The sequence below is a fragment of the Grampus griseus genome (genome assembly GCF_964374135.1).
Source record: "Grampus griseus genome assembly, chromosome: 1".
Lineage (NCBI taxonomy): Eukaryota > Metazoa > Chordata > Mammalia > Artiodactyla > Delphinidae > Grampus > Grampus griseus.
The window spans coordinates 130,846,097-130,869,565 of NC_139017.1; the positions used below are offsets into that span (position 1 = coordinate 130,846,097).

Sequence of the window (23,469 nt, forward strand, 5' to 3'; positions counted from 1 at the left end):
GCAACAGCAATATTTTTGGCTGGAACACTCTTCCCTCAGAGGTATGGCATGGTTAAGTCACTTACTCTAGATTATAAGCTCTTTAGGCATCAGGGATCTTTGTCTCTTTTGTTCATTAATATATTCCAATAGCCTAAGATAGTGCCTGGCACTCAGTAGCCACCCAAAAGGCATTAATTGAGTGGATGAATGAACCAGTTAACAACTAATAATAATTAACAGTTTTATTTTCTAAAATGTTTACATGTTGGAAATATATGAATGTGACATTCATGTTCCAATTCTGTGCAGAAATGGCTATTCATACAAGGTGGCGGTTGCACTGTCTCTTTTTCTTGGATGGTTGGGAGCAGATCGATTTTACCTTGGATACCCTGCCTTGGGTGAGTATGTTTCATTTAAAAAAAATTCTTGTGAAACTTGTAGGTTAATGTACCTACTCTTATAGATTAAATCTCTGCATACTATTGATAGTTACAAGTTCCATGTAGCTGGAGTTGAAAGGTCAGTGTTCTTCTGTGAGTATAGAGCTAGCAATTAGCTCTGTAGTTAACTTGGATAAGAAATTGACTTTTCTTGTGTTTTCATCTTTATGAAAACACACACTCAAGATAGTGTAGTCACTAATTAGAACAGTAGACTTGAGCTGTCATTACTAGTGCTGGGCACACAGTGGATGTTCAATAAATGTTTTATGAATAAATGCATATCTTTTCCTATCCCTCCAAAAAATGTTTGCCTTCTACCTGATCCTCTATAAGTGTTGATTTTGGAATAGAAACTACTTCTTTCAGGAGAAGTTGGTGTTGGAACTACAGCAGCCAGCATGAGCTAGTGTGGAGCCTGGTTATTACCCTTAGCATCCCTCCCCATACCTTCCTCCTAGCTATAATCTTTACATTTACCATAGTTGCTAATGCTTATGAAAACTACTTACATTTGATGATAGCTTTTGTTTAAATAATACTTTCACATGCCTGCCCTTATTTACGCCTGAAAACTCTCTGAGTTTATCATCCAGTTTAAATCTTCTCTAACAGGTAGGGAAATTGTCACCAGAGAGGTTAAGGGATTTACTGACTCGGGAGGCCTTGCTTTATACTGTAACATATTTGTTGTTATCATCACTGTTTCATGGATAGCGAAATTGTCATGAGATTAAGAGATTTACCCAAGGACACTCAGCTAGTGACCTGACTTTGAACCCAAATATTCTGGCTCAAGAGATCATGCTTTATTTACTGTAGTACTTTGCTTCTGTATTAGCCCTTCACTGAGCAAATTTAAAGTTTCTGAATGCTCTGCTTTCTAGCTAGCAAAGCTAATCTTATTCTTTCCATGTTGCTACCCACCAGAGATCAAAGAGGAATTTTCACTGTGGGGTTGGTGGGAATTATATTTCTGTTAACCTTAACTGGAACTCAGTGTTATAAGGTCATAAATAGAAGTCATAGTTTAAAATACTATATACCTGAAATTTTTTCAGTTAACAAACATTTATTCAAAATTTACTTGCTGTTAAGTAAGTAATGAAGTTCTCTGGAAATAACGATGGAGATCACAGTTCATACTGGTTAGACGAAAATAAGTAATAAATGGTAGGCCAATTTGTGCTACACTGTTACAGAAGTGTAGTAAAGTGCTATGAGAGCAGAGGAAAAAAGACTGATTTAGTCAGCCTTAGGATGTGAGGGAAAACTTGTTGGATGAGGGGACATTTGCACTAGGTTTTTAAGGATGAACAGATTAGAGATTTAGGGCATTACAGGGAACAGCATGTGCAAAAGCATAGGGTGTGAAAGAGCATATGTGCAGTGTTGAGAAAATGGTGGGTAATTTAGCCTATGGTGTAGGAAGAAACGTGGCAGAACATGAAAAGTGATTGCAGAGGTAGCCTGTGGTCAGATTATAAAAGGTTTTGAGAAAGAATTCCCTGGTAGTCTAGTGGTTAGGATTCGGCGATTTCATTGTTGTGGGCCCCGGTTCGATCCCTGGTCAGGGAACTAAGATCCCACAAGCCGTGCAGTGTGGCCAAAAAAAAAAAAAGGCTTTGAGTGTCTTGTTCTGGAGTTTGGACTTTACCCTTTAAACATCAGAAGGCATAAAAGTTTTTAATCAGAGGAGTGTCATGGTCAGGTTTATATTTCAGGAAGATGATACTGGAGAAATTGTGGGAAATGGCTTAGAATGGAGAAAGACTGGTGGCAGAGGAAGCTAAAAAGAGATGGATGCAGTAGTCCTGGCCTGAGGGAAGGAGAAATACTATTTCTTTGAACAGTTTATTCTATGATGATTTTGAATAGTAAATACATTTTAAATATTTGGTTTAATGAGTGACTTTTTAGCTTCCTGTGATGTGTGTCAAATGAGCTGTCATGTCATATGGTCTAAGTTAATTTTTTTGACTTATTGCAGCACATAATAACATGTTGGTTTGTATATTATGATTTTCTTTTCCTACAAAATAAAACTCTAGGTTATAAAGCTCTGTATAGTGACTCTGGTTCGTGAATGTTAGTTCCCTGCCAGGAGCTCCCTTTCTCCAACCACTGCTACTCCAATCTATTAATTAATTTCAGTCAAAGAGAACCTTTCAGTTTGAGGCTGAGATTCTCTAAATTTGCAAATGTAATTTTTACATTTGACTTTATTTCTTAGTGTAAAAATCTTTAAGTAACTTTATTATTACAACAACCTTTGGATGTTCATTAATTCAACAAGTTTTTTGACTGTTGGCTTAAGATACAACTTTCTCAAGATTGTTAAGTCTGTCACTTCTCATTCATCTGCTTCTGAATTTTCTTCCATTCTCTTTATTCTGCTGGGTTTATGGCTTTAAAAATCCCTTTACTATCCTTTAATGGGGTCCTGGAGTGAGAGGAGTTAAGAGGACATGTCAAATACATTATTTTTAACTGAAAGTTCTTATATCTCTTCAGGCATTCAAATATTTTTATCCCTATCTTACTGACATTTAAGCTATATAAATGTGAAGGATTTTGATGTTTTATCAATTTAATCTAATCTAATATGTAGAATTACCGTGTTTGTAAACTTAAAACATTTAAATGTTTTTAATTAAGTTTTAATTTTTACTAAGAATCCAAGGTTAAAGAATTTTGGTATTCAATTAAAATGATTACTGCCATTTAAAAAAATTCTTAAATGGAGAATGCAATGTTGACTGGTATGAAAATAGTTACAGGTAGAGCCTAAAACTATTTTTCTTATAATCTTATTTAATCTTTCTTCATGGTAATGAAAAGCAGTGATAGTATATTTATAAATAACTTTTTTTTTAACATCTTTGTTGGAGTATAATTGCTTTACAGTGGTGTGTTACTTTCTGCTGTATAACAAAGTGAATCAGCTATGTGCATACGTATATCCTCATATCCCCTCCCTCTTGTGTCTCCCTTCCACCCTCCCTATCCCACCACTCTAGGTGGTCACAAAGCACTAGATGATCTCCGTGTGCTATGCAGCTGCTTCCCACTAGCTATCTGTTTTACATTTGGTAGCGTATATATTGTCAGTGCTACTCTCTCACTTTGTCCCAGCTTCCCCTTCCCCTTCCCTGTGTCCTCAAGTCCATTCTCTATGTCTGCATCTTTATTCTTGTCCTGACGCTAGGTTCTTCAGAACCATTTTTTTTTTAGATTCCATATATATGTGTTAGCATACGGTATTTGTTTTTCTCTTTCTGACTTAACTCACTCTGTATGACAGACTCTAGGTCCATCCACCTCACTACAAATAACTCAATTTCTTCTCTTTTTATGCTTGAGTAATTTTCCATTGTATATATGTGCCACATCTTCTTTATCCATTCATCTGTCCATGAACACTTAGGTTGCTTCCATGTCCTGGCTATTGTAAATAGTGCTACAGTGAACATTGTGGCACATGTCTCTTTTTGAATTGTGGTTTTCTCAGGGCATCTGCCCAGTAGTGGGATTGCTGGGTCAATGGTAGTTCTATTTTTAGTTTTTTAAGGAACCTCCATACTGTTCTTCGTAGTGGCTATATCAATTTACATTCCCACCAACAGCGCAAGAGGGTTCCTTTTTCTCCACAACCTCTCCAGCATTTATTGTTTGTAGATTTTTTGGTGATGGCCATTCTGACCAGTGTGAGGTGATACCTCACTGTAGTTTTGATTTGCATTTCTCTAACGATTAGTAATGTCGAGCATCTTTTCATGTGTTTGTTGGCAATCTGTATATCTTCTTTGGAGAAATGTCTATTTAGGTCTTCTGCCCATTTTTGGATTGGGTCATTTGGTTTTTCCATATTCAGCTGCATGAGCTGCTTATATATTTTGGAGATTAATCCTTTGTCAGTTACATTGTTTGCAAATATTTTCTCCCATTCTGAGGGTTGTCTTTTCGTCTTGTTTCTGGTTTCCTTTGCTGTGCAAAAGCTTTGAAGTTTCATTAGGTCCCATTTGTTTATTTTTGTTTTTATTTCCATTTCTCTAGGGTGTGGGCCAAAAAATCTTGATGTGGGCTTCCCTGGTGGCGCAGTGGTTGAGAGTCCACCTGCCGATACAGGGGACATGGGTTCGTGACATGGTCCGGGAAGATGCCGCAGAGCGGCTGGGCCCGTGAGCCATGGCTGCTGAGCCTGTGCGTCCGGAGCCTGTGCTCTGCAACGGGAGAGGCCACAATAGTGAGAGGCCCGTGTACCGCAAAAAAAAAAAAAAAAGATCTTGCTGTGATTTATGTCATAGAGTGTTCTTCCTATGTTTTCCTCTAAGAGTTTTATAGTGTCTGGCTTTACATTTAGGTCTTTAATCCATTTTGAGTTTATTTTTGTGTATGGTGTAAGGAAGTGTTCTAGTTTCATTCTTTTACATGTAGCTGTCCAGTTTTCCCAGTACTACTTATTGAAGGGGCTGTCTTTTCTCCATTGTATATTCTTGCCTCCTTTATCAAAGATAAGGTGACCATATGTGCATGGGATTATCTCTGGGTTTCTGTCCTATTCCATTGATTTCTATTTCTGTTTTTGTGCCAGTACCATACTGTCTTGATTACTGTAGCTTTGTAGTATAGTCTGAAGTCAGGAAGCCTGATTCCTCCAGCTCCATTTTTCTTCCTCAAGATTGCTTTGTCTATTCGGGGTCTTTTGTGTTTCCATACAAATTGTGAAATTTTTTGTTCTTGTTCTATGAAAAATGCCAGTGGTAGTTTGATGGGGAGTGCATTGAATGGGTAGACTGCTTTGAGTAGTATAGTCATTTTCACAATGTTGATTCTTCCAATCCAAGAACATGGTATATCTCTCCATCTGTTTGTATCATCTTTAATCTCTTTCATCACTGTCTTATAGTTTTCTGCATACAGGTCTTCTGTCTCCTTAGGTAGGTTTATTCCTAGGTATTTTATTCTTTTTGTTGCACAGTAAATGGGAGTGTTTCCTTAATTTCTCTTTCAGATTTTTCATCATTAGTGTATAGGAATGCAACAGATTTCTGTGCATTAATTTTGTATCCTGCTACTTTACCAAATTCATTGATTAGCTCTAGTAGTTTTCTGGTAGCATCTTTAGGATTCTCTCTATGTATAGTATCATGTCATATGCAAAGTGACAGTTTTACTTCTTTTCCGATTTGGATTCCTTTTATTTCTTTTTCTTCTCTGATTGCTGTGGCTGAGACTTCCAAAACTATGTTGAATAATAGCAGTGAGAGTGGACAACCTTGTCTTGTTCCTGATCTTAGAGGAAATGCTTTCAGTTTTTCACCATTGAGATTGATGTTGGCTGTGGGTTTGCCATATATGGCCTTTCTTAATGTTGAGGTGGGTTCCCTTTATGCCTTCTTTCTGGAGAGTTTTTATCATAAATGAGTTTTGAATTTTGTCAAAAGCATTTTCTACATCTATTGAGATTATCATATGATTTTTATCCTCCAATTTGTTAATATGGTTTATCACATTAATTGACTTGCGTATATTGAAGAATCCTTGCATTCCTGAGATAAACCCCACTTGATCGTGGTATAGGATCCTTTTAATGTGCTGTTGGATTCTGTTTGCTAGTATTTTGTTGAGGTTTTTTGCATCTATGTTCATCAGAGATAGTGGCCTGTAGTTTTCTTTTTTTGTGACATCTTTGTCTGGCTTTGGTATCAGGGTGATGGTGGCCTTGTAGAATGTGTTTGGGGGTGTTCCTCCCTCTGCTATATTTTGGAAGAGTTTGAGAAGGATAGGTGTTAGCTCTTCTCTAAATGTTTGATAGAATTCACCTGTGAAGCTATCTGGTCCTGGGCTTTTGTTTGTTGGAAGCTTTTTAATCACAGTTTCAATTTCAGTGCTTGTGACTGGTTTGTTTTTATTTTCTGTTTCTTCCTGGTTCAGTCTCGGAAGGTTGTGCTTTTCTAAGAATTTGTCCATTTCTTCCAGATTGTCCATTTTATCGGCATATAGTTGCTTGTAGTAATCTCTCATGGTCCTTTGTGTTTCTGCAGTGTCAGTTGTTCTCCATTTTCATTTCTACTTCCATTGATTTGTCTTCTCCCTTTTTTCTTGATGAGTTTGGCTAATGGTTTATCAATTTTGTTTATCTTCTCAAAGAGCTAGCTTTTAGTTTTATTGATCTTTGCTACTGTTTCCTTCATTTCTTTTTCATTTATTTCTGATCTGATCTTTATGATTTCTTTCCTTCTAACTTTGGGGGTTTTTTGTTCTTCTTTCTCTAATTGCTTTAGGTGTAAGGTTATGTTGTTTATTTGAGATGGTTCTTCTTTCTTGAGGTAGGATTGTATTGCTATAAACTTCCCCTTAGAATTGCTTTTGCCGCATCCCATAGGTTTTGGGTCATTGTGTTTTCATTGTCATTTGTTTCTAGGTATTTTTTTGATTTCTTCAGTGATCTCTTGGTTATTTAGTAGCATGTTGTTTAGCCTCCATTTGTTTGTATTTCTTATAGTTTTTTTCCTGTAATTGATATCTAGTCTCATAGCACTGTGGTCAGAAAAGATACTTGATACGATTTCAATTATCTTAAATTTACCGAGGCTTGATTTGTGGCCCAAGATACGGTCTATCCTGGAAAATGTTCCATGAGCACTTGAGAAGAATGTGTATTCTGTTGTTTTTGGATGGAATGTCCTATAAATATGAATTAAATCCATCTGTTTAATGTGTCATTTAAAGCTTGTGTTTCCTTATTTATTTTCATTTTGGATGATCTGTCCTTTGGTGAAAATAGGGTGTTAAAATCCCCTACTATGATTGTTAGTGTCGATTTCCCCTTTTATGGCTGTTAGCATTTGCCTTATGTATTGAGGTGCTCCTGTGTTGGGTGTGTAAATATTTACAATTGTTATATCATCTTGGATTGACCCCTTGATCATTATGTAGTGTCCTTCTTTGTCTCTTGTAATAGTCTTTATTTTGAAGTCTATTTTGTCTGATATGAGACTTGCTACTCCAGCTTTCTTTGATTTCTATTTGCAAGGAATATCTTTTTCCATCCCCTCACTTTCAGTCTGTATGTGTCCCTAGGTCTGAAGTGGGTCTCTTGTAGACAGCATATATATGGGTCTTGTTTTTGTATCCCTTCAGCAAGCCTGTGTCTTTTGGTTGGAGCATTTAATCCATTCACGTTGAAGGTAATTATCGATACGTATGTTCCTATGACCATTTTCTTAATTGTTTTGGGGATTTTTGGGTAGGTCCTTTTCTTCTCTTGTGTTTCCCACTTAGAGAAGTTCCTTTAGCATTTGTTGTAGAGCTGGTTTGGTGGTGCTGAATTCTCTTAGCTTTTGCTTGTCTGTAAAGTCTTTGATTTCTGCATCGAATCTGAATGAGATCCTTGTGGGGTAGAGTACTCTTGGTTGTAGGTTCTTACCTTTCATCACTTTAAGTATATCATGCCACTCCCTTCTGGCTTGTAGAGTTTCTGCTGAGAAATCAGCTCTTAACTGTATGGGAGTTCCATTGTATGTTATTTGTCATTTTTCCCTTGCTGCTTTCAATAATTTTTCTTTGTCTTTAATTTTTGCCAATTTGATTACTATGTGTCTTGTCGTGTTTCTCCTTGGATTTATCCTGTATGGGATTCACTGCGCTTCCTGGACTTGGGTGGCTATTTCCTTTCCCATGTTAGGGAAGTTTTCGACTATAATCTCTTCAAATATTTTCTCGTACCCTTTCTTTTTCTCTTCTTCTTCTGGGACCCATATAAGTCGAATGTTGTTGCATTTAATGTTGTCCCAGAGGTCTCTGAGACTGTCCTCAATTCCTTTCATTCTTTTTTCTTTATACTGCTCCCTGGCAGTTATTTCCATTATTTTATCTCCCAGCTCACTTATCCATTCTTCTGCCTCAGTTATTCTGTTATTGATTCCTTCTAGAGCATTTTTAATTTCAGTAATTGTTTTGTTCATCATTGTTTGTTTGCTCTTTAGTTCTTCTAGATCCTTGTTAAATGTTTCTTTTATTTTCTCCATTCTGTTTCCGAGATTTTGGCCCATCTTTACTGTCATTACTCTGAATTCTTTTTCAGGTAGGTTGCGTATTTTGTCTTCATTTATTTGGTCTTGTAGGTTTTTGCCTTGCTCCTTCGTCTGTGACATATTTGTTGTCATTTCATACTTTTTTTAATGGGTTGTGCTGTATTCCTGTCTTCCTGTTTGCATGGCCTGAGACGTACAGCACTGGAGCTTGCTGACAGTTGGATAGAGCCAGGTCTTGTTGCTGAGATGAGGACCTCCGGTAGGCCTCACTCTGATTGATATTCTCTGGTGTCTGAGATTCTCTGTTATTCCAGCAATTTGGACTCGGAGCTCCCACCACAGGAGCTCAGGCCTGACCTCCAGCCTGGGAACCAAGATCCCGCAAGCTTTGTGGCATGGTTAAAAAAATAAATAAATGAAAAAGAAAGAAAAAAAGGAGCAGTATAATATCAAAGAATAAAAAACAAAATGAAATTAGAAAGATAAAATATATATTAGCAAAATAAAACTGTAATTGAAACAACAAATTAAAAGCACAACAGAAAAAGAAAGAAAAAAAAGGGTGGGGTGGGGAAATAAGCCAAAAAGAGAGAACAATAACAAAGTATAAAGGATAAAATAAAATTAGAAAAATAAAAGATTTATTATGAAAAATAAAAATATAAAAGAATCAACAACAGTGAATCAACAAGGTAAAACAGACCCCAGTCCGGTCACTGGGGTTCCTCCAGTCCCCTTAGGTTTCCGTGGTCCCCCACCGGTACCTGGTAGGTGCCCTAGATGTGAGGAGGCACGAATTCCACGTCCTCCTAGTACACCACCTTGACACCACCCCTTTATAGATAGCTTTTTAAAATCCTTTTCGATACCATTTATGATCACTGGAATTTTATAAGAACCAAATAAATAATGCAGATATGATGAAGCTTGCTCTTAAGTAATTTCTTTTTTTCTTTTTTTTTTAACTGAAGTATAGTTGATTTACAATGTTTCAGATATACAGCAACGTGATTCAGTCATTTATATATGTATATGTATAAATATATATGTATTTTTTTCTTTTAAAGATTCTTTTCCATTATAGGTTATTACAAGATATTGAATATAGTTCCCTATGCTATACAGTAGGTTTCTTTTTAAGTAATTTAGTGTTGAATGTGATACTTCGTTATAAATTTTACTTTAGGATTAAGTAAGGGAAATGTGTTGAGGGTGAGATTAAATTAAATTTGATAAGATCCAAACATTCCTTTAAGAAAAATTTTCTTTCTAGGTATTTCAAATTTCTTTTTAGCCCAGAACTATTACTTTATGTATAGCTTTATTTCCTTTAATTGACTTCTTATTCCAGTGCTGCTTTAGCTGGAAGCCTTTTTTCACCATGAAGCCTTATTTTTCTAATATTCCATCTTTGTGTTTTTAACCATGTTAACATCTGTGATTTTTTTTTTTTTTTTTTTTTTTGCGGTACGTGGGCCTCTCACTGTTGTGGCCTCTCCCGTTGCGGAGCACAGGCTCCAGACGCGCAGGCTCAGCAGCCATGGCTCATGGGCCTAGCCACTCCGCAGCATGTGGGATCTTCCCGGACCGGGGCAAGAACCCGTGTCCCCTGCATCGGCAGGCAGACTCTCAACCACTGCGCCACCAGGGAAGCCCTGTGATTTTTTTAATATGCAGTAACTGGTATATTATGTTTTGTCCATTGTAGCATTAAAAGATTATGGATTCTCAAAGATAATAGCTCTTTTGGAGCAGTTAATGGGGGAGAGATACTCTTTTCATAGTGGTATTACTTTTAAGTGTAAATGTTTTCTTATTACGAGAATAACAAAATGTTGCATGTTTTTAAGCCCCAAACATATAAGTCTTTGGTTATATTATTATTGTTTTCTTTCTGAGTTTGGAGTTACTAGTTTGCACTGGCGTATTATATCCACAGATTGTAGGACAAATAAAGGTAAAGGGATTTGTAGGTTAAACTCTTCTAAGATTTGAAAGCTCTCCTTTATAGTTATAGATACAAAAAGAATAGTGATAACTAATTACCAAATCGTTATAGAATGCTTGGGATTTGGCAAACAGCAACTTCAGTATGAAATAATCATCTGCATTCTCTAACATAGTTATACAGAAACAAAAGTATTTGCAAGATTCAACCTGCAATAAAACAAAAAATACCAAAATTTTTTAGAATACCAAAAATGAATCTCTGTTCTTTTTATTTTATACCCAAATAAATTCTTTTATTGAATTTGTGTACTGTTTTTTTTTCTTTTTATTTTTTTCGGTACGCGGGCCTCTCACTGTTGTGGCCTCTCCCGTTGCGGAGCACAGGCTCCGGACGCGCAGGCTCAGCGGCCATGGCTCATGGGCCCAGCCGCTCCGCGGCACGTGGGATCTTCCTGGACCGGGGCACGAACCCGTGTCCCCTGCATCAGCAGGCGGACTCTCAACCACTGCGCCACCAGGGAAGCCCTGAATTTGTGTACTTTTAAATGTAAAGTTTAAGTTACTGAAGTATAAATAAAGTACACTAAAAACATGAGGTTTATTAATGTCATCTGGCAGCAGAATCTTTTTGGAAAAATATATCTACAATAGTAATGGTTCAAGATAAAAATGGATCCTTCTTGATTGGAAACATTGTTAATTGGAATTTGAAAACAATCTCTAAAATCTAAATATAATATTTCTTTCCACAATAAGATAAGTAAATAGGGTCTGTACAAAGAGCCCTAACAAATTTTTACTTGGACAAAAAAGTCAGTCTACTTTTGGTAGTTCACTAATACCTCCCCATCTTTTAAAAACTGGTATTGGTGCTCAAAATAATGAAATCTGTAAGAGTAACGGTTTGCATTGTTTTTTGCCGAAAGCTTGGCCTCTGTGCACTGGTGCCAAATTGAGTCTCGGCGACAGAGTTTTGGGTGAAGTAGAAAAGAATAGCTTTATTGCTTTGCCAGCCAAAGGGGGACACAGTGGGCTCCTGCAGTGGAAAACTATGTGTCCCAACCCAGGAGGATTTGATGAGGTGTTTTATAGCAATAGTTCGAGGGTGGGGTTGCTGACAAGATTAGGGTGTGTACAGGGCCTGCACTTCTCTAATCTGGTCTCAGATAATCTTGATGAGCTTCTCTGGTTCCTGGCCTCAGGTAGTTTCTTGGCTGCTCCTCCCTTGATTAGCAGCTGTTTGAGTCTGCCCTTTGGAACTCAGAGAAGGTCATGGAGACTGGATCCTCTTCCCTACAAACAAGAAAACGGGGGACAGAAAGACTTCTGTGCCCAGGGGCCCCACAGGGTTCTGATCGTTTTCAGTTTTAATAAATGCTGTTTAGAATGTATGCTACTTTGTGTTTTTCAAGTTGCTCAGTGTTTGTTTACAAATAAGATAATTTACTATTGATATATTTTATTCCTTCAGTAGCCATATTGACTAGGCACAGAAATGACACAGCCCTGACTTCAAGTTGCTTGTGGAAGGAAGGATATAGGGGAAGTCAGACAAATAAATATATAATAAATCATACCATGGGATATGTGCTCTGCTGAAAGTTAAGGGCAGGGTGCTAGGGAGCATCTAGGGATGGCATTAAATTCATCCTGGGAGCATTAGAGAAAACTTTCCAGAAGTTTTAAGAAAGACTATTAAAAGTTAGCTAGGGGGCTTCCCTGGTGGCGCAGTGGTTGAGAGTCCGCCTGCCGATGCGGGGGACACGGGTTCGTGTCCTGGTCCGGGAAGATCCCACATGCCGCGGAGCGGCTGGGCCCGTGAGCCATGGCCACTGAGCCTGTGCGTCTGGAGTCTGTGCTCCGCAACGGGAGAGGCTGCAGCAGTGAGAGGCCCAAAAAGAGTTAGCTAGATGATTGGGAATAGTGGGGGGCAGCAGAGGAGGCAAGGCAGAAGACAGCATAGCACATATAAATGCAGGTATGAGAGCACAGCCCATTGGAAGAGAACTTCGGGTAGTTTGACTGTAACACAGACAGAAGGAATTTGCAAGAGGAGGCTAGGTTAGATGATGCTACTGTAAATGATGTGGGTTTATGCTGTATAAATTTCTCAATTGTAATAATAATTGTAATATAGTAGAAATAGTGGTAGCACAAGTAGCAGCTGGGCTAACATTTATCATATGTTTGCCATGTACCATGTACTATTCTAAGTTTTTACTTCGACTCATTATCCCTTAAAGTGCACATATTTAAAATGTACAGTTTTATAAGTTAGACATGTATACACCTGTGAAACAACCACCATGATCAAGATAATGACCATATCTGTCACTCCCCAAAGTGTCCTCATGCCTATTTGTAATCCCTGCCTCTTGGCCCTCCTTGTCCTGCTTTTTCCCAAGCAAGCACTCACCTGCTTTCCATCATTGATTAGTTTGCAGATTCCTTAAATGCTTAAATATCATCTTGGATCTGTTCTATAGTTTCTGAAAAGTGTTACTCCAGGAGTAGGTAAAATTTACCAAAGTTCCAAATACATGTATCTAACATTTTATCTAATATTTATCTAATTTATCTAATATTTTATCTGAACAGGAACCTGTCGTGTTCAATCTTCTGAAACATCCTTACAGAAGGGGTTTAGCAACTGAATATCTAGACTTTAATTGACTCACATCTTTCTCTGTTTTGTGTGTTATCGTTACTTTGCCAGTAAATATACTTCTATATCATTGTTTTAAAATGACTTCATAGTATTTTCTCCTATTGTTAGGTCTATCTTAATTTCTTGAGACAATTTCTCCCTGTTAGATACTTAGATTGTTTCTAATTTTTTGGTAGTCTTACAGCAGATATTTATTAAACTCTTACTTTCTGTCACGTACTGTTCCAGGAATTGACTTGAATAAGACAGATAAGAACCCTGCCTTTAAGAGTTTACATGGCATAGGAAGAAAGAGAATGAATGAAGAAACCAATGAATGATTTCTGATCAGCACCATGACGGAAATAAATAGGGGAGATGTGATAACAGTGCTGGGGCTGCTACGGGGAGCAGCATGCTAGGTTACAAAGACTTCTCTGAAGAAGTAGCCTGAGATGAGAAGAGCTACAGGAAGAACATCACTGGAAGATGGGATGACAAGGGCAAAGGCTCTGACATGGTTACATTTTTTTCATAGAGTAGCAGTTCATTAAAGACAAACTTTTTTTGACCATTCTTAATATTCTTTTTGTAAACAAGTTGAAGGAAGGGAAACTCTGTGGTATTTCCAAAATGCTCTGTGAAGAGGGATACATTTCAGAAATAAAATAAGTGAGTGAATGGATATAGTACATATACTGAGTGAGTGGATAAAGTTCCTTGGGCAACTATAGTAAAATGCAATGAATGAAAAAAAAAATTAAAGGAGTTGTTATGTAAGATAGTGGATAAAAAGTTAGGGGTCTTTAGGAGACAGAAAAGCTGAGAAAATTTATCTATTCAACAAATATTGAGCATCTACCATGTGCCAGGCAATGTTGTAGGTGATAAGGACACAGAATTGAACAAGACATATAAAAGACCCTCCCCTAACAGGGCTTCCATGAGACAGATAGTAAACAATATAAAATATTAGGTAGGTAATAAGTATTTTGAAGAAAACTAAGTGCATAATTTTATATAGTATCTATATTTTAAGTTTTAATATCATTTCCAACATGTGTTATCGCAGTACTTAAAACATTGTTCTACTGTATATCTAATACTAATAAGGGGTGGTGGGGTGGGTGGAAATCATCTAATTTACCTACATATTTCAGTCTTTTTTATGTATTTCCAAATGTGTGCAAGAGGTGATCTCATCCAGTCTTACAATTTTAGCTGATATATATTTGTAGTTGATGCTTAGAACTACCCTTTCACGAACAGTCTTGCTTCATACCATTTTTATATCTCAAATGGGATATCTGGAAAGCAGCTCAAGTTTAAATATAGAAGAGAGATTACTCATCCCACCCCCACCCCCAATCTGCCTCTTCTAATTTCATCATTATATTTTTGTGTTATATCATTGTATATGTCCTAGATTCTATGCTCTATTATCATCTATTTTAGTACCTTAACTTTATGGTTGGAACCAAGGACAGGTGTATATAGCTCACAGAATTGTTGATTTTGACTATTGGGCTAATAAAAAACATAAGATGCTTAGGGAAAAAGTACAGTATAGGATAACTTCAAGATAATTGGGTTACTGATAGAATTTTGCTGTTTAACTACAAGATCAGTGTTTTTTTCTGATTATTTTTTCTGTGTCTTGACAGTCTGTCTATTTGAACTTCCTACTGTAAATGCATATTAAAATTTGGATCCATAATGTATTAAGTCTAAATAAATAAATAAGGATTTTAAGACTAAAAGATGTGCTGTAACTCTGGTGTAATGAGATTTAAAGGTTTATTTTCTTAGAAGTTTTGTAAGATTACAAAACTTTTCTCTTAAGTTTTGTAAGATTACATTGAGTTTTTATTTCAGTTCTTATTATTTATTTAAGTGAATTAATTTTTTTTGGCTTTTCTATGTAGAGGGCCCTTTAAACTTTTCTCATATTTTTAGGTGAAGATTTGATTTTTTTAATAGTGTTTATTTATTTTTACTTGTTGACAGTTTGCTTTATTTATTTATTTATTTATTTATTTATGGCTGTGTTGGGTCTTCGTCTCTGTGTGAGGGCTTTCTCTAGTTGTGGCAAGCGGGAGCTGCTCTTCATCACGGTGCGCGGGCTTCTCACTATCGCGGCCTCTCTTGTTGCAGAGCACGGGCTCCAGACACGCAGGCTCAGTAGTTGTGGCTCATGGGCCTAGTGCCCTGCGGCATGTGGGATCTTCCCAGACCAGGGCTCGAACCCGCATCCCCTGCATTGGCAGGCAGATTCTCAACCACTGCGCCACCAGGGAAGCCCAAGATTTGATTTTTTTTAAGTGTTATTTTTATATTGTCGATATAAAGCATTTGTGTTATATGTAATGGTTTATTGGGAAATGGAAAAGTTTATTAATATTTATAAGACTTTCCAGGTTGTAAATGACTTTACCTTCTTTTCTAGGTTTGTTAAAGTTTTGCACTGTAGGATTTTGTGGAATTGGGAGCCTAATTGATTTCATTCTTATTTCAATGCAGGTAAGTTAGTTTCAATCTAGAAGATGAACTACTTTTACATTCAAATTTGTGTTCTGTGATATGTATGTTAGAAAGCAGTTAGGAATGCTTTTTCAATGTTTCTTCAGATGCTAGATCTAAAGGATCACGGCCATGTTTTCAAGTTGCATTTCCCAACCTGTGCCAATTAGCAGTTCTAAAAGACATAAGAGCTTCATTAACAAGGATTCTGTGCTCTAATATGATTTGTAAATGTGAGTTCAGCTGAGTTATAGAGATTTCTTTACTGGAGAACTCAGAATCTTTATAGTTTGTATTATGAATCTCTAAGTGGGATTGAGGTTATATTTCAGGCTTATTGTTTCTTTTCCTGTTACAGCCACATTGTCAATTACTATAATAGGATACTGATGGGAATCTGATATTTACATATGAATATGTGGAGGCAGAAACAAGATTTTTTTTGCACTGGAAAGGTACTCTATACTAGCGTTCTCTTGGTTGCAAATTGTAGAAACTGAAATGCAGCTAGCTTAAGCCAAAAAGAGAAAAGGAATTTCTGGGCACTCTGTGGAAAATCTAGGAGAGGGGCTGGTCTCAGGCAAGACCCAATTCATATAATCAAATGATGTGTTCAGGACTCTCCTGCTCTTCATCTCTGCTTCTCTGTGTTAGCCTCGTTTTCTCCTGCTGCAGTGGTTTGTGAAATGCTCTTCTTACGCGTTTAAAAGTGCCACCAGATGTTTTCTATTAAATTATACTGAACTGGTTGTGGTTAATTCATGAGGATTCTTAAAGAGATGAATTTATCACAACAAATGTCACAAAACAGCATTTCAGTAAGCATTTATGGAGCACCTAATGTCTTCAGTAAATGTGTCAGTATGTATTTAGATTATCATCAGTTTTGCTCTTCTTTCTCAGACAGTATTTCCACTCCTCAATTCTGTCTGCTTGATGTTATCCTTATGCTTTAAAAGAAAGTCAAAATCTAGATTTTTGGTAACATACTGTGAGGAGGGGACCATACTGTGAGGAGGAGGCAACATATGGACCAATAAGATATCAGAATTAAACAAGGAAAATATTTGGTTTTAAAGTTGGAATTTTCCTGTCTTTATTCATAAACATATGCCTAACCAAATATCCTGCCTTCTCTGACTGTGGTACAGGCAAGCAGGCATGAAGAGGCTAAGGTACTTGTGCACATATGCTTGGAAATGGGTTTCTCTGAGGATCCAAGGAATTTAATGTATTATTGGGATTCTTTGAGATATACAGAATTCCACATCTTTAAAACCCAACCATTTAGTTAATATTTCACACTACGTTCTTTCTTTGATGATGTCAGTGCTTTGTAGCTTTATTTATGTCAAATTACAGAGCTTATTTGATTCAGCCACTATTTTCTAGTACATGTATACCTAAACTTTTCAGAACTAATAGTTCTTAAAGATCTAGAATTGAGACTATTATATCAACAAATTATTGAGGTAGAATGTTTGAATTTCTACAGTATATTTCCCTAAATAAGACATTTTAATAGGGATGGCTACCTTAGACTGCTTTCAGATTAGGGGAACAATAAATCATTTTTCAAAAGTAGCCAAATAAGACATGTATCCTTATTCTACATGTTGTTTAATATACTTAACATGTGATGTTGACTACATTAATTTTAGAGAATATTTTTCAGCCAAATAAGTTTTTACTATAAATATCATAAACTATGTTAATATTTTTGTCCTAAATATATTTTTCAATTTCTCATAAACCTTTTACATTCTATCATCTTTTTGTTTATTCTTCTTTCCTTACTCATTCTCTCCATCCCCAGTTTTTTTTTCTTTTTGCCATTAAATATTATTCCCCAGTGAGTTGCAATGTTTTTCTTTTGGGCTGTGATCCCAGAAACATATTGTGCATGAACTCAAGACCTATAAAAACATACTTTGCTTCACAGTGTTTATAACAAAAATCCAGGAAAATCCTCTTTTAAAAAATAGGCCTAGTTATTTCTTTTATATATATATATATATATATTTTTTTTTTTTTAACGGTACACGGGCCTCTCACTGTTGTGGCCTCTCCTGTTGCGGAGCACAGGCTCCGGACGCGCAGGCCCAGCGGCCATGGCTCCCGGGACCAGCCGCTCCGCGGCATGTGGGATCTTCCCGGACCGGGGCACGAACCCATGTTCCCTGCATCGGCAGGCGGACTCTCAACCACTGTGCCACCAGGAAAGCCCCTATAATTTTTTTCTAAATTTATTTATTTGTTCTTTTTGTTTTGTTTTGTTTTGGCTGCATTGGGTCTTTGTTGCTTCGCCGAGCTTTCTCTAGTTGTGGTGAGCAGGGACTGCTCTTCATTGTGGTGCGTGGCTTCTCATCGCCTTGGCTTCTCTTATTGCGGAGCACGGGCTCTAGAGCACAGGCTCAGTAGTTGTGGCGCATGGGCTTAGTTGCTCCACGGCATGTGGGATCTTCCTGGACTAGGGCTCGAATCCATGTCCCCTGCATTGACAGGCAGATTTTTAACCACTGCTCCACCAGGGAAGCTGTAGTTATTTCATCTTTGAACTGAAACAATATAAAGTGTAACACATATATTACTAAAGTAAGTAAGCTTTAAATGTAGCTATATTTACTAAAAACACTTTCATGAATTTATCTGTTAGTAAACTTTTGAAGTTTCTTCTGTTTTTTGTTCTTAAAAAATATGCGGATGGCACTGTGTGAATGAATGGTATAAAACAATACATAGAATTAATTCTTTTGTGTATTCAACAAAATCTAAATCAGTGATGCATGGATAGCATACAGTTTTTCAATCATAGGCAACCATTGTATAGAACTATATATAGTTGCTGTATATATAGTTATTCATAAGGCAGGTCTGAAGATTTTAAAATACTCATTGTTTTGTGCTTATATTTATATATATCATGAAGGATAGATTAGATAATTTGGTCTTTTATCAGGAAAAATATGAGAATATTTGATTTCATTTAAATCTCTTTTCTCACTCACACAATGAATAGTTTTAATTATACCAAAACAATTGATGTGTATTCCACCAACAAAAAGGAAAGAAAATTGATTGTGTTCAGTGGAGACAAGACAGCCACAAATCAGAAACATGAAGATGGGTATGGGGAAAATGGAAATATGCATTGGAATGTAGAAAGTTTTTGAAGGAAGTATGTCAGGGTTCTTCGTGACAATTTTTAAAAATTCTATGCATTGTGGAAGAAATTACTTTTATTTTCATTCCTATTAACATTGCAGACACAACATTGTAAAACAACTATACCCCAATTTAAAAAAAAAAAATTGCAGAGTAGATTCCTTAAAGAACTAATAACTATATAAGCAGTAAAATACACAAAGCAATGTAATCTCCAAGACATTTTTTAAATTTTATAAATAAATTTATTAAATATCTCATTAGTTTGGCATTTAATATATGTAACTCATTTTAGCCCTGGGTTATATACTGCTTTTGTATTTTTTTTTAACTTTTACACACCAGGTTTGATTTTTCACAAATAAATTTCTTGAGAAAAAAAGATTTTTATTAATCTCCTATAGCACTAATAGTATGCTCAACATAGAGTATGCTCTCAAAATTTTGCTGATTTAAGCTGAATGCAGTATACCTTGTGAAAAGTGTGGCTTTGTGCCAATTACAGGGAAGATGAGAGGCTGAAAATCATAGTTTAAAAAAAATGATTGCTCTTCTTTAGGGCTTTAAAGTTCTAAATTTCGTGGGTCACTTGAGAGGTAATGAACAAAAATAAAAGTTGGTATGATAAAGTAGAAATAGGTATAAGTTGGGGTCCTTGCCCTGAAGGAACTTAGAATCTTACCCTCCCCAAAGTGGTGTGAGAATAACATCCCACTTATAATCAGAAATATGTCCTTTGGAACTGCAAGCTGAAAATAAAAAGTTATCTTGATTTTATCTTGTTTAAATTCTTGAATTTTACTAAAAATTTTAAAAGCCTAGGCTTTTCAGTTTAGAGCATAAATAAGGCTCAGGTTAATAGGTTCACTTCTGTGTAAGCCAGTTTGTTTTGTCAAAGGCATATCCTATGCCCTTGCTCTGTGAAATACATGCCATTGATCAAAAGTACTAAACATGTAATCACCCTAAATCTATTTCCATTACTGCAAAAGTTGGTCAAAGTCCTTGATAGTTCACTAGGTGTAGGACAGCAATATATAAAAACTAGATATCAAGTCTTTCAAATAGTTCTCTGTATTATTTATTTAACCCTGGTGTGATTTACTGGGGAAATGAACTGGAAAACGGAGGGGAATGATAATTTGGGTAGTCTCTGCTTTGTCACGTCATCTCAATTAAGTATCAGTAGATTTCACTTAGTTCACTTACCTGTGGGCAGATTTTTATTTAGTGAATTAAAGGAATGTTCAAAAAACAAAGTAGTCCTGAAACTGAGCCCAGCGCTGTGTTTCCCTGAGGAGATATGATGCTGAATCCTATTCATTTCTTGAGGAATGATGTTTATATCGGTCATTAAGGATTAATACTAACCAGTCTTTAAATCAAATGAAGTCAGGGGATCTGAATGTGTAACTTCTGGCATTGTGTGGGAATTTTGGTGCTTAATTAAAATGTGACAAATTAGATGTTTTTAATGGTTTTATGTTAAAATTAATGACATACAGAAGTCAGCTCTGGACACAAACATGTAATTTGACTTTTAAGAGAATATGAATTTACTTCTTTGGGGAACTGGGGTGGACACAGGTTGCATCATTATCCTCTAATTGGAGGCAGCTATGTCATTTTACTTTTTACCAAGTCTTCAGGAGATATGATCTTGCATTCTTTTTAATTTAATATTTGCATTCTTTATATGAAGAAACTCATAAGTGGATTAGATAGAAAAATGGTACATTGATAGAGTTGCATAAAATGTTAGCTTTTGCCCTTCACTCCTGAATTCATTCATAACGTTTTAAATGTATAAGATATTTGAGTTACTTAAGCAGTCTGACTTCAACAACAAGGCAGTGCCAGTAAATGAGGGATCACATCTGTTGATAAAGTTTAGGTGTTAAAGTAGTTACTGGTAACCATCTTTTTTCCTTTAATTTATTGTTACTAGAGTGATACTTAAATATATACAAACAAAAATACATTTTCCACTAACAAAATCAAAAGTTTATATATTACAAACGAAACTACAACACTGTTAAAGTTCAAATAAGGTAAGCTCTTTTTTGTGTGGTAAAGTATATATATAATACAAAATTTGCCATTTTAACCTTTTTTAAGTATACAGTTCATTGGCATTAATTACATTCAGAATGTTGTGCAACTGTCACCACTACTTCGAAAACTTTTTCATCACGCAAAACAGAAACTCTGTACCAATTAGGCAGTAACTCCCTATTTTGCTCTCCCCCAGTCCCTGGTAACCTCTAATCTACTCTGTCCTGAAGAATTTGCCTACTTTATAGATATTTCATATAGTTGGAATCGTACAATATTTGTCTTTTTATGTCTGGTTTATTTCACTTTGCATAATGTTTTCAAGGTTCATTGATATTGTGGCATGTTTCAGAATTTCATTCCTTTTTATGGATGAATAATAATGTTCCACTGTATGTATGTACCACGTTTCTTTTATCCATTCATCTGTTGATGGACACTTGGGCTGTTTGCCCGTTTTGGCTATTGTTAATAACGCTGCTGTGAATATTTGTGTATAAGTATCTGTTTAAGCCCCTGTTCAATTCTTTGGGGTATGTATCTAGGAGAAGAAAACTTTTACAGAAAGCTAATTGAAGAAAATATTTTCATGACCTTAGATGGGTTAAGTCTTCTTAACCAAGATCTCAAAAACATAAACCATAAAGGAAAAAAAAATCATTGAATTTGATACATTAAAATTAAGAAATTCTTTTCTAAAAAGAATATCATAGACCAAGTTAACAGTTAATAGACTGAGTTAAAGAATACTAGCAACAGGAATTGATATGTGGAATATACAAATCAACAAGAAAATGATAGGGAACTTAATAGTTAAATGAGCGCCATAAACTAAAGATGATTCACAAAATCACCGAAATAACTAATGTGTAAATAAAGAGATACTTCTGGGCACTTACCCCAAAATACTCATACTCCTGTCCACAAGGGGACATTGTACAAATATGTCTCTTATAGCACTGTTTGTGGTAGCAGGAAGTTGGAATTAACCTAGATGTGTACACTAATTGGAGAATGGATGTATCTTCTGTAACACTAGGCAACAATTACAGGCACTTTCCTAGATGTACATACAGCTACATGGAAATGTCTTAAAATCTTAGTGTACTGTGAAAATCGTTTGAAATTGAACAAGATCCACAACAGTATCACTTGGATAAATTTAAAATGCATATTTATTCAAAGAACATCACATGTTTTTCAAGAATAAATATGTTTCCAAGTCATATACCCAGTTAAGTATATGCCCATTATTTGTGTGGTGCCTGTGGGTGGGTGAGTGGGATTATGGAGAATTATAGTGGAGATCAAAGATTAAGAACAGGAAAACAGGAAATTTGATGATCACTGCTTAACATTCTTGACTTTAATGTGTACTTCTAAAGTTTTCTGATTTACTTTTCTTGCTATAGACTTTGCACCTATAGAAAAGCCTACTCCTTTAAGTAAACAATTCAAGATTTTTTGCATTTAGGCTGCAAATAAAATTTCATGGTGAAAACAATCAGAAATGACAGGAAAGGAGAAATTAAATTTCACCCAGTTCCTCCAAACCACCACCAACCATCTTCACAGAACAAAGGTGTGGTAGGACAAAAGATACGTCAAATCCCTGGAACCTGTGAATATTATCTTACTTGGAAAAAGGGTCTTTGCAGATGTGATTAAATTAAGTATCTTGATATGAAGAGATTATTCTAGATTATCTGAATGGGCCCTAAATCCAATGACAAGTATCCTTATAGGAGACAAAAGATTAGACACAAACACCCACACAGAAAACAAGGTGGTGTGAAGACAAAGGCAGAGATTGGGGTGACGTGGCCATAAGCCAAGCAATGCCAAAGGAGCACCTTAGAATGGATTCTCCCCTAGAGTCTCTGTAGGTCATATGACTGCACTGATAACCTTGATTCTAGACTTCTGGCATCCAAAACTGTGAGAGTAAATTTCTAGTTTTAATCCACTAAATTTGTGGTAATTTGTTACAGTAGCTGCAGGAAACTAATGTAGACAAATATGAAGTTGTTTTCTTGTGGTTTTAGGGCTTCTCACACAAGAGATGTTGACACCCTTTGTACAAAATAGCGTCCCACAATGTAGTGGCCCTCCTGTTTTCCCTCTTGAAGACCTGTAGTAACCTCTTGGTCCATTAATTGTTAAGTGGTCTTTCTTTTCCCAATAGATTTAAAAAAATCTGCCCTAGCTTATCAAACAAATACTTCATGCTATAGAATTTGGCTTCAGGCTATTTCGTAGGAGAGAAATAAACACATAATTTTAGGTTTCATACTCTATTGTCAATGAACAAGTGGACATAGGCATATTTAACTGAGTAAAATATTTCTCAGTATGAGATATTTTTTAAAATTTGTAGTTTTATATTTAACAGTACAATAATATACTTGTAATAATTTATATATCATATATTAACGCATATATGTGGAACCTAGAAAAATGGTACAGATGAACCGGTTTGCAGGGCAGAAATAGAGACACAGATGTAGAGAACAAACATATGGACACCAATGGGAGAAAGTGGGGGGAGTGGGGGTGGTGGTGTGATGAATTGGGAGACTGGGATTGACATGTATACACTGATGTATATAAAATTGATGACTAATAAGAACCTGCTGTATAAAAAATAAATAAAATAAAATTCAAAAAT

General features: G+C 36.0%; 1 protein-coding gene across 4 annotated transcripts in view; it reads left to right on the forward strand.

Moving 5' to 3' along the window:
• The window catches only part of TM2D1 (TM2 domain containing 1), a gene marked incomplete at its 5' end in the record, with an annotated part of 145,326 nt that overhangs the window by 25,108 nt on the left and 96,749 nt on the right, over positions 1 to 23,469 (forward strand). For 3 of the 4 annotated variants that reach the window (XM_082677203.1, XM_082677201.1, XM_082677202.1), the window contains 2 exons: positions 292 to 383; positions 15,508 to 15,581. In XM_082677203.1, coding sequence (XP_082533329.1) covers positions 292 to 383; positions 15,508 to 15,581 — 166 coding nt within the window. Of the gene's footprint in view, positions 1 to 291; positions 384 to 15,507; positions 15,582 to 15,939; positions 16,037 to 23,469 lie in introns of all 4 variants that reach the window. The other variant, XR_014298190.1, reaches the window with a different exon arrangement.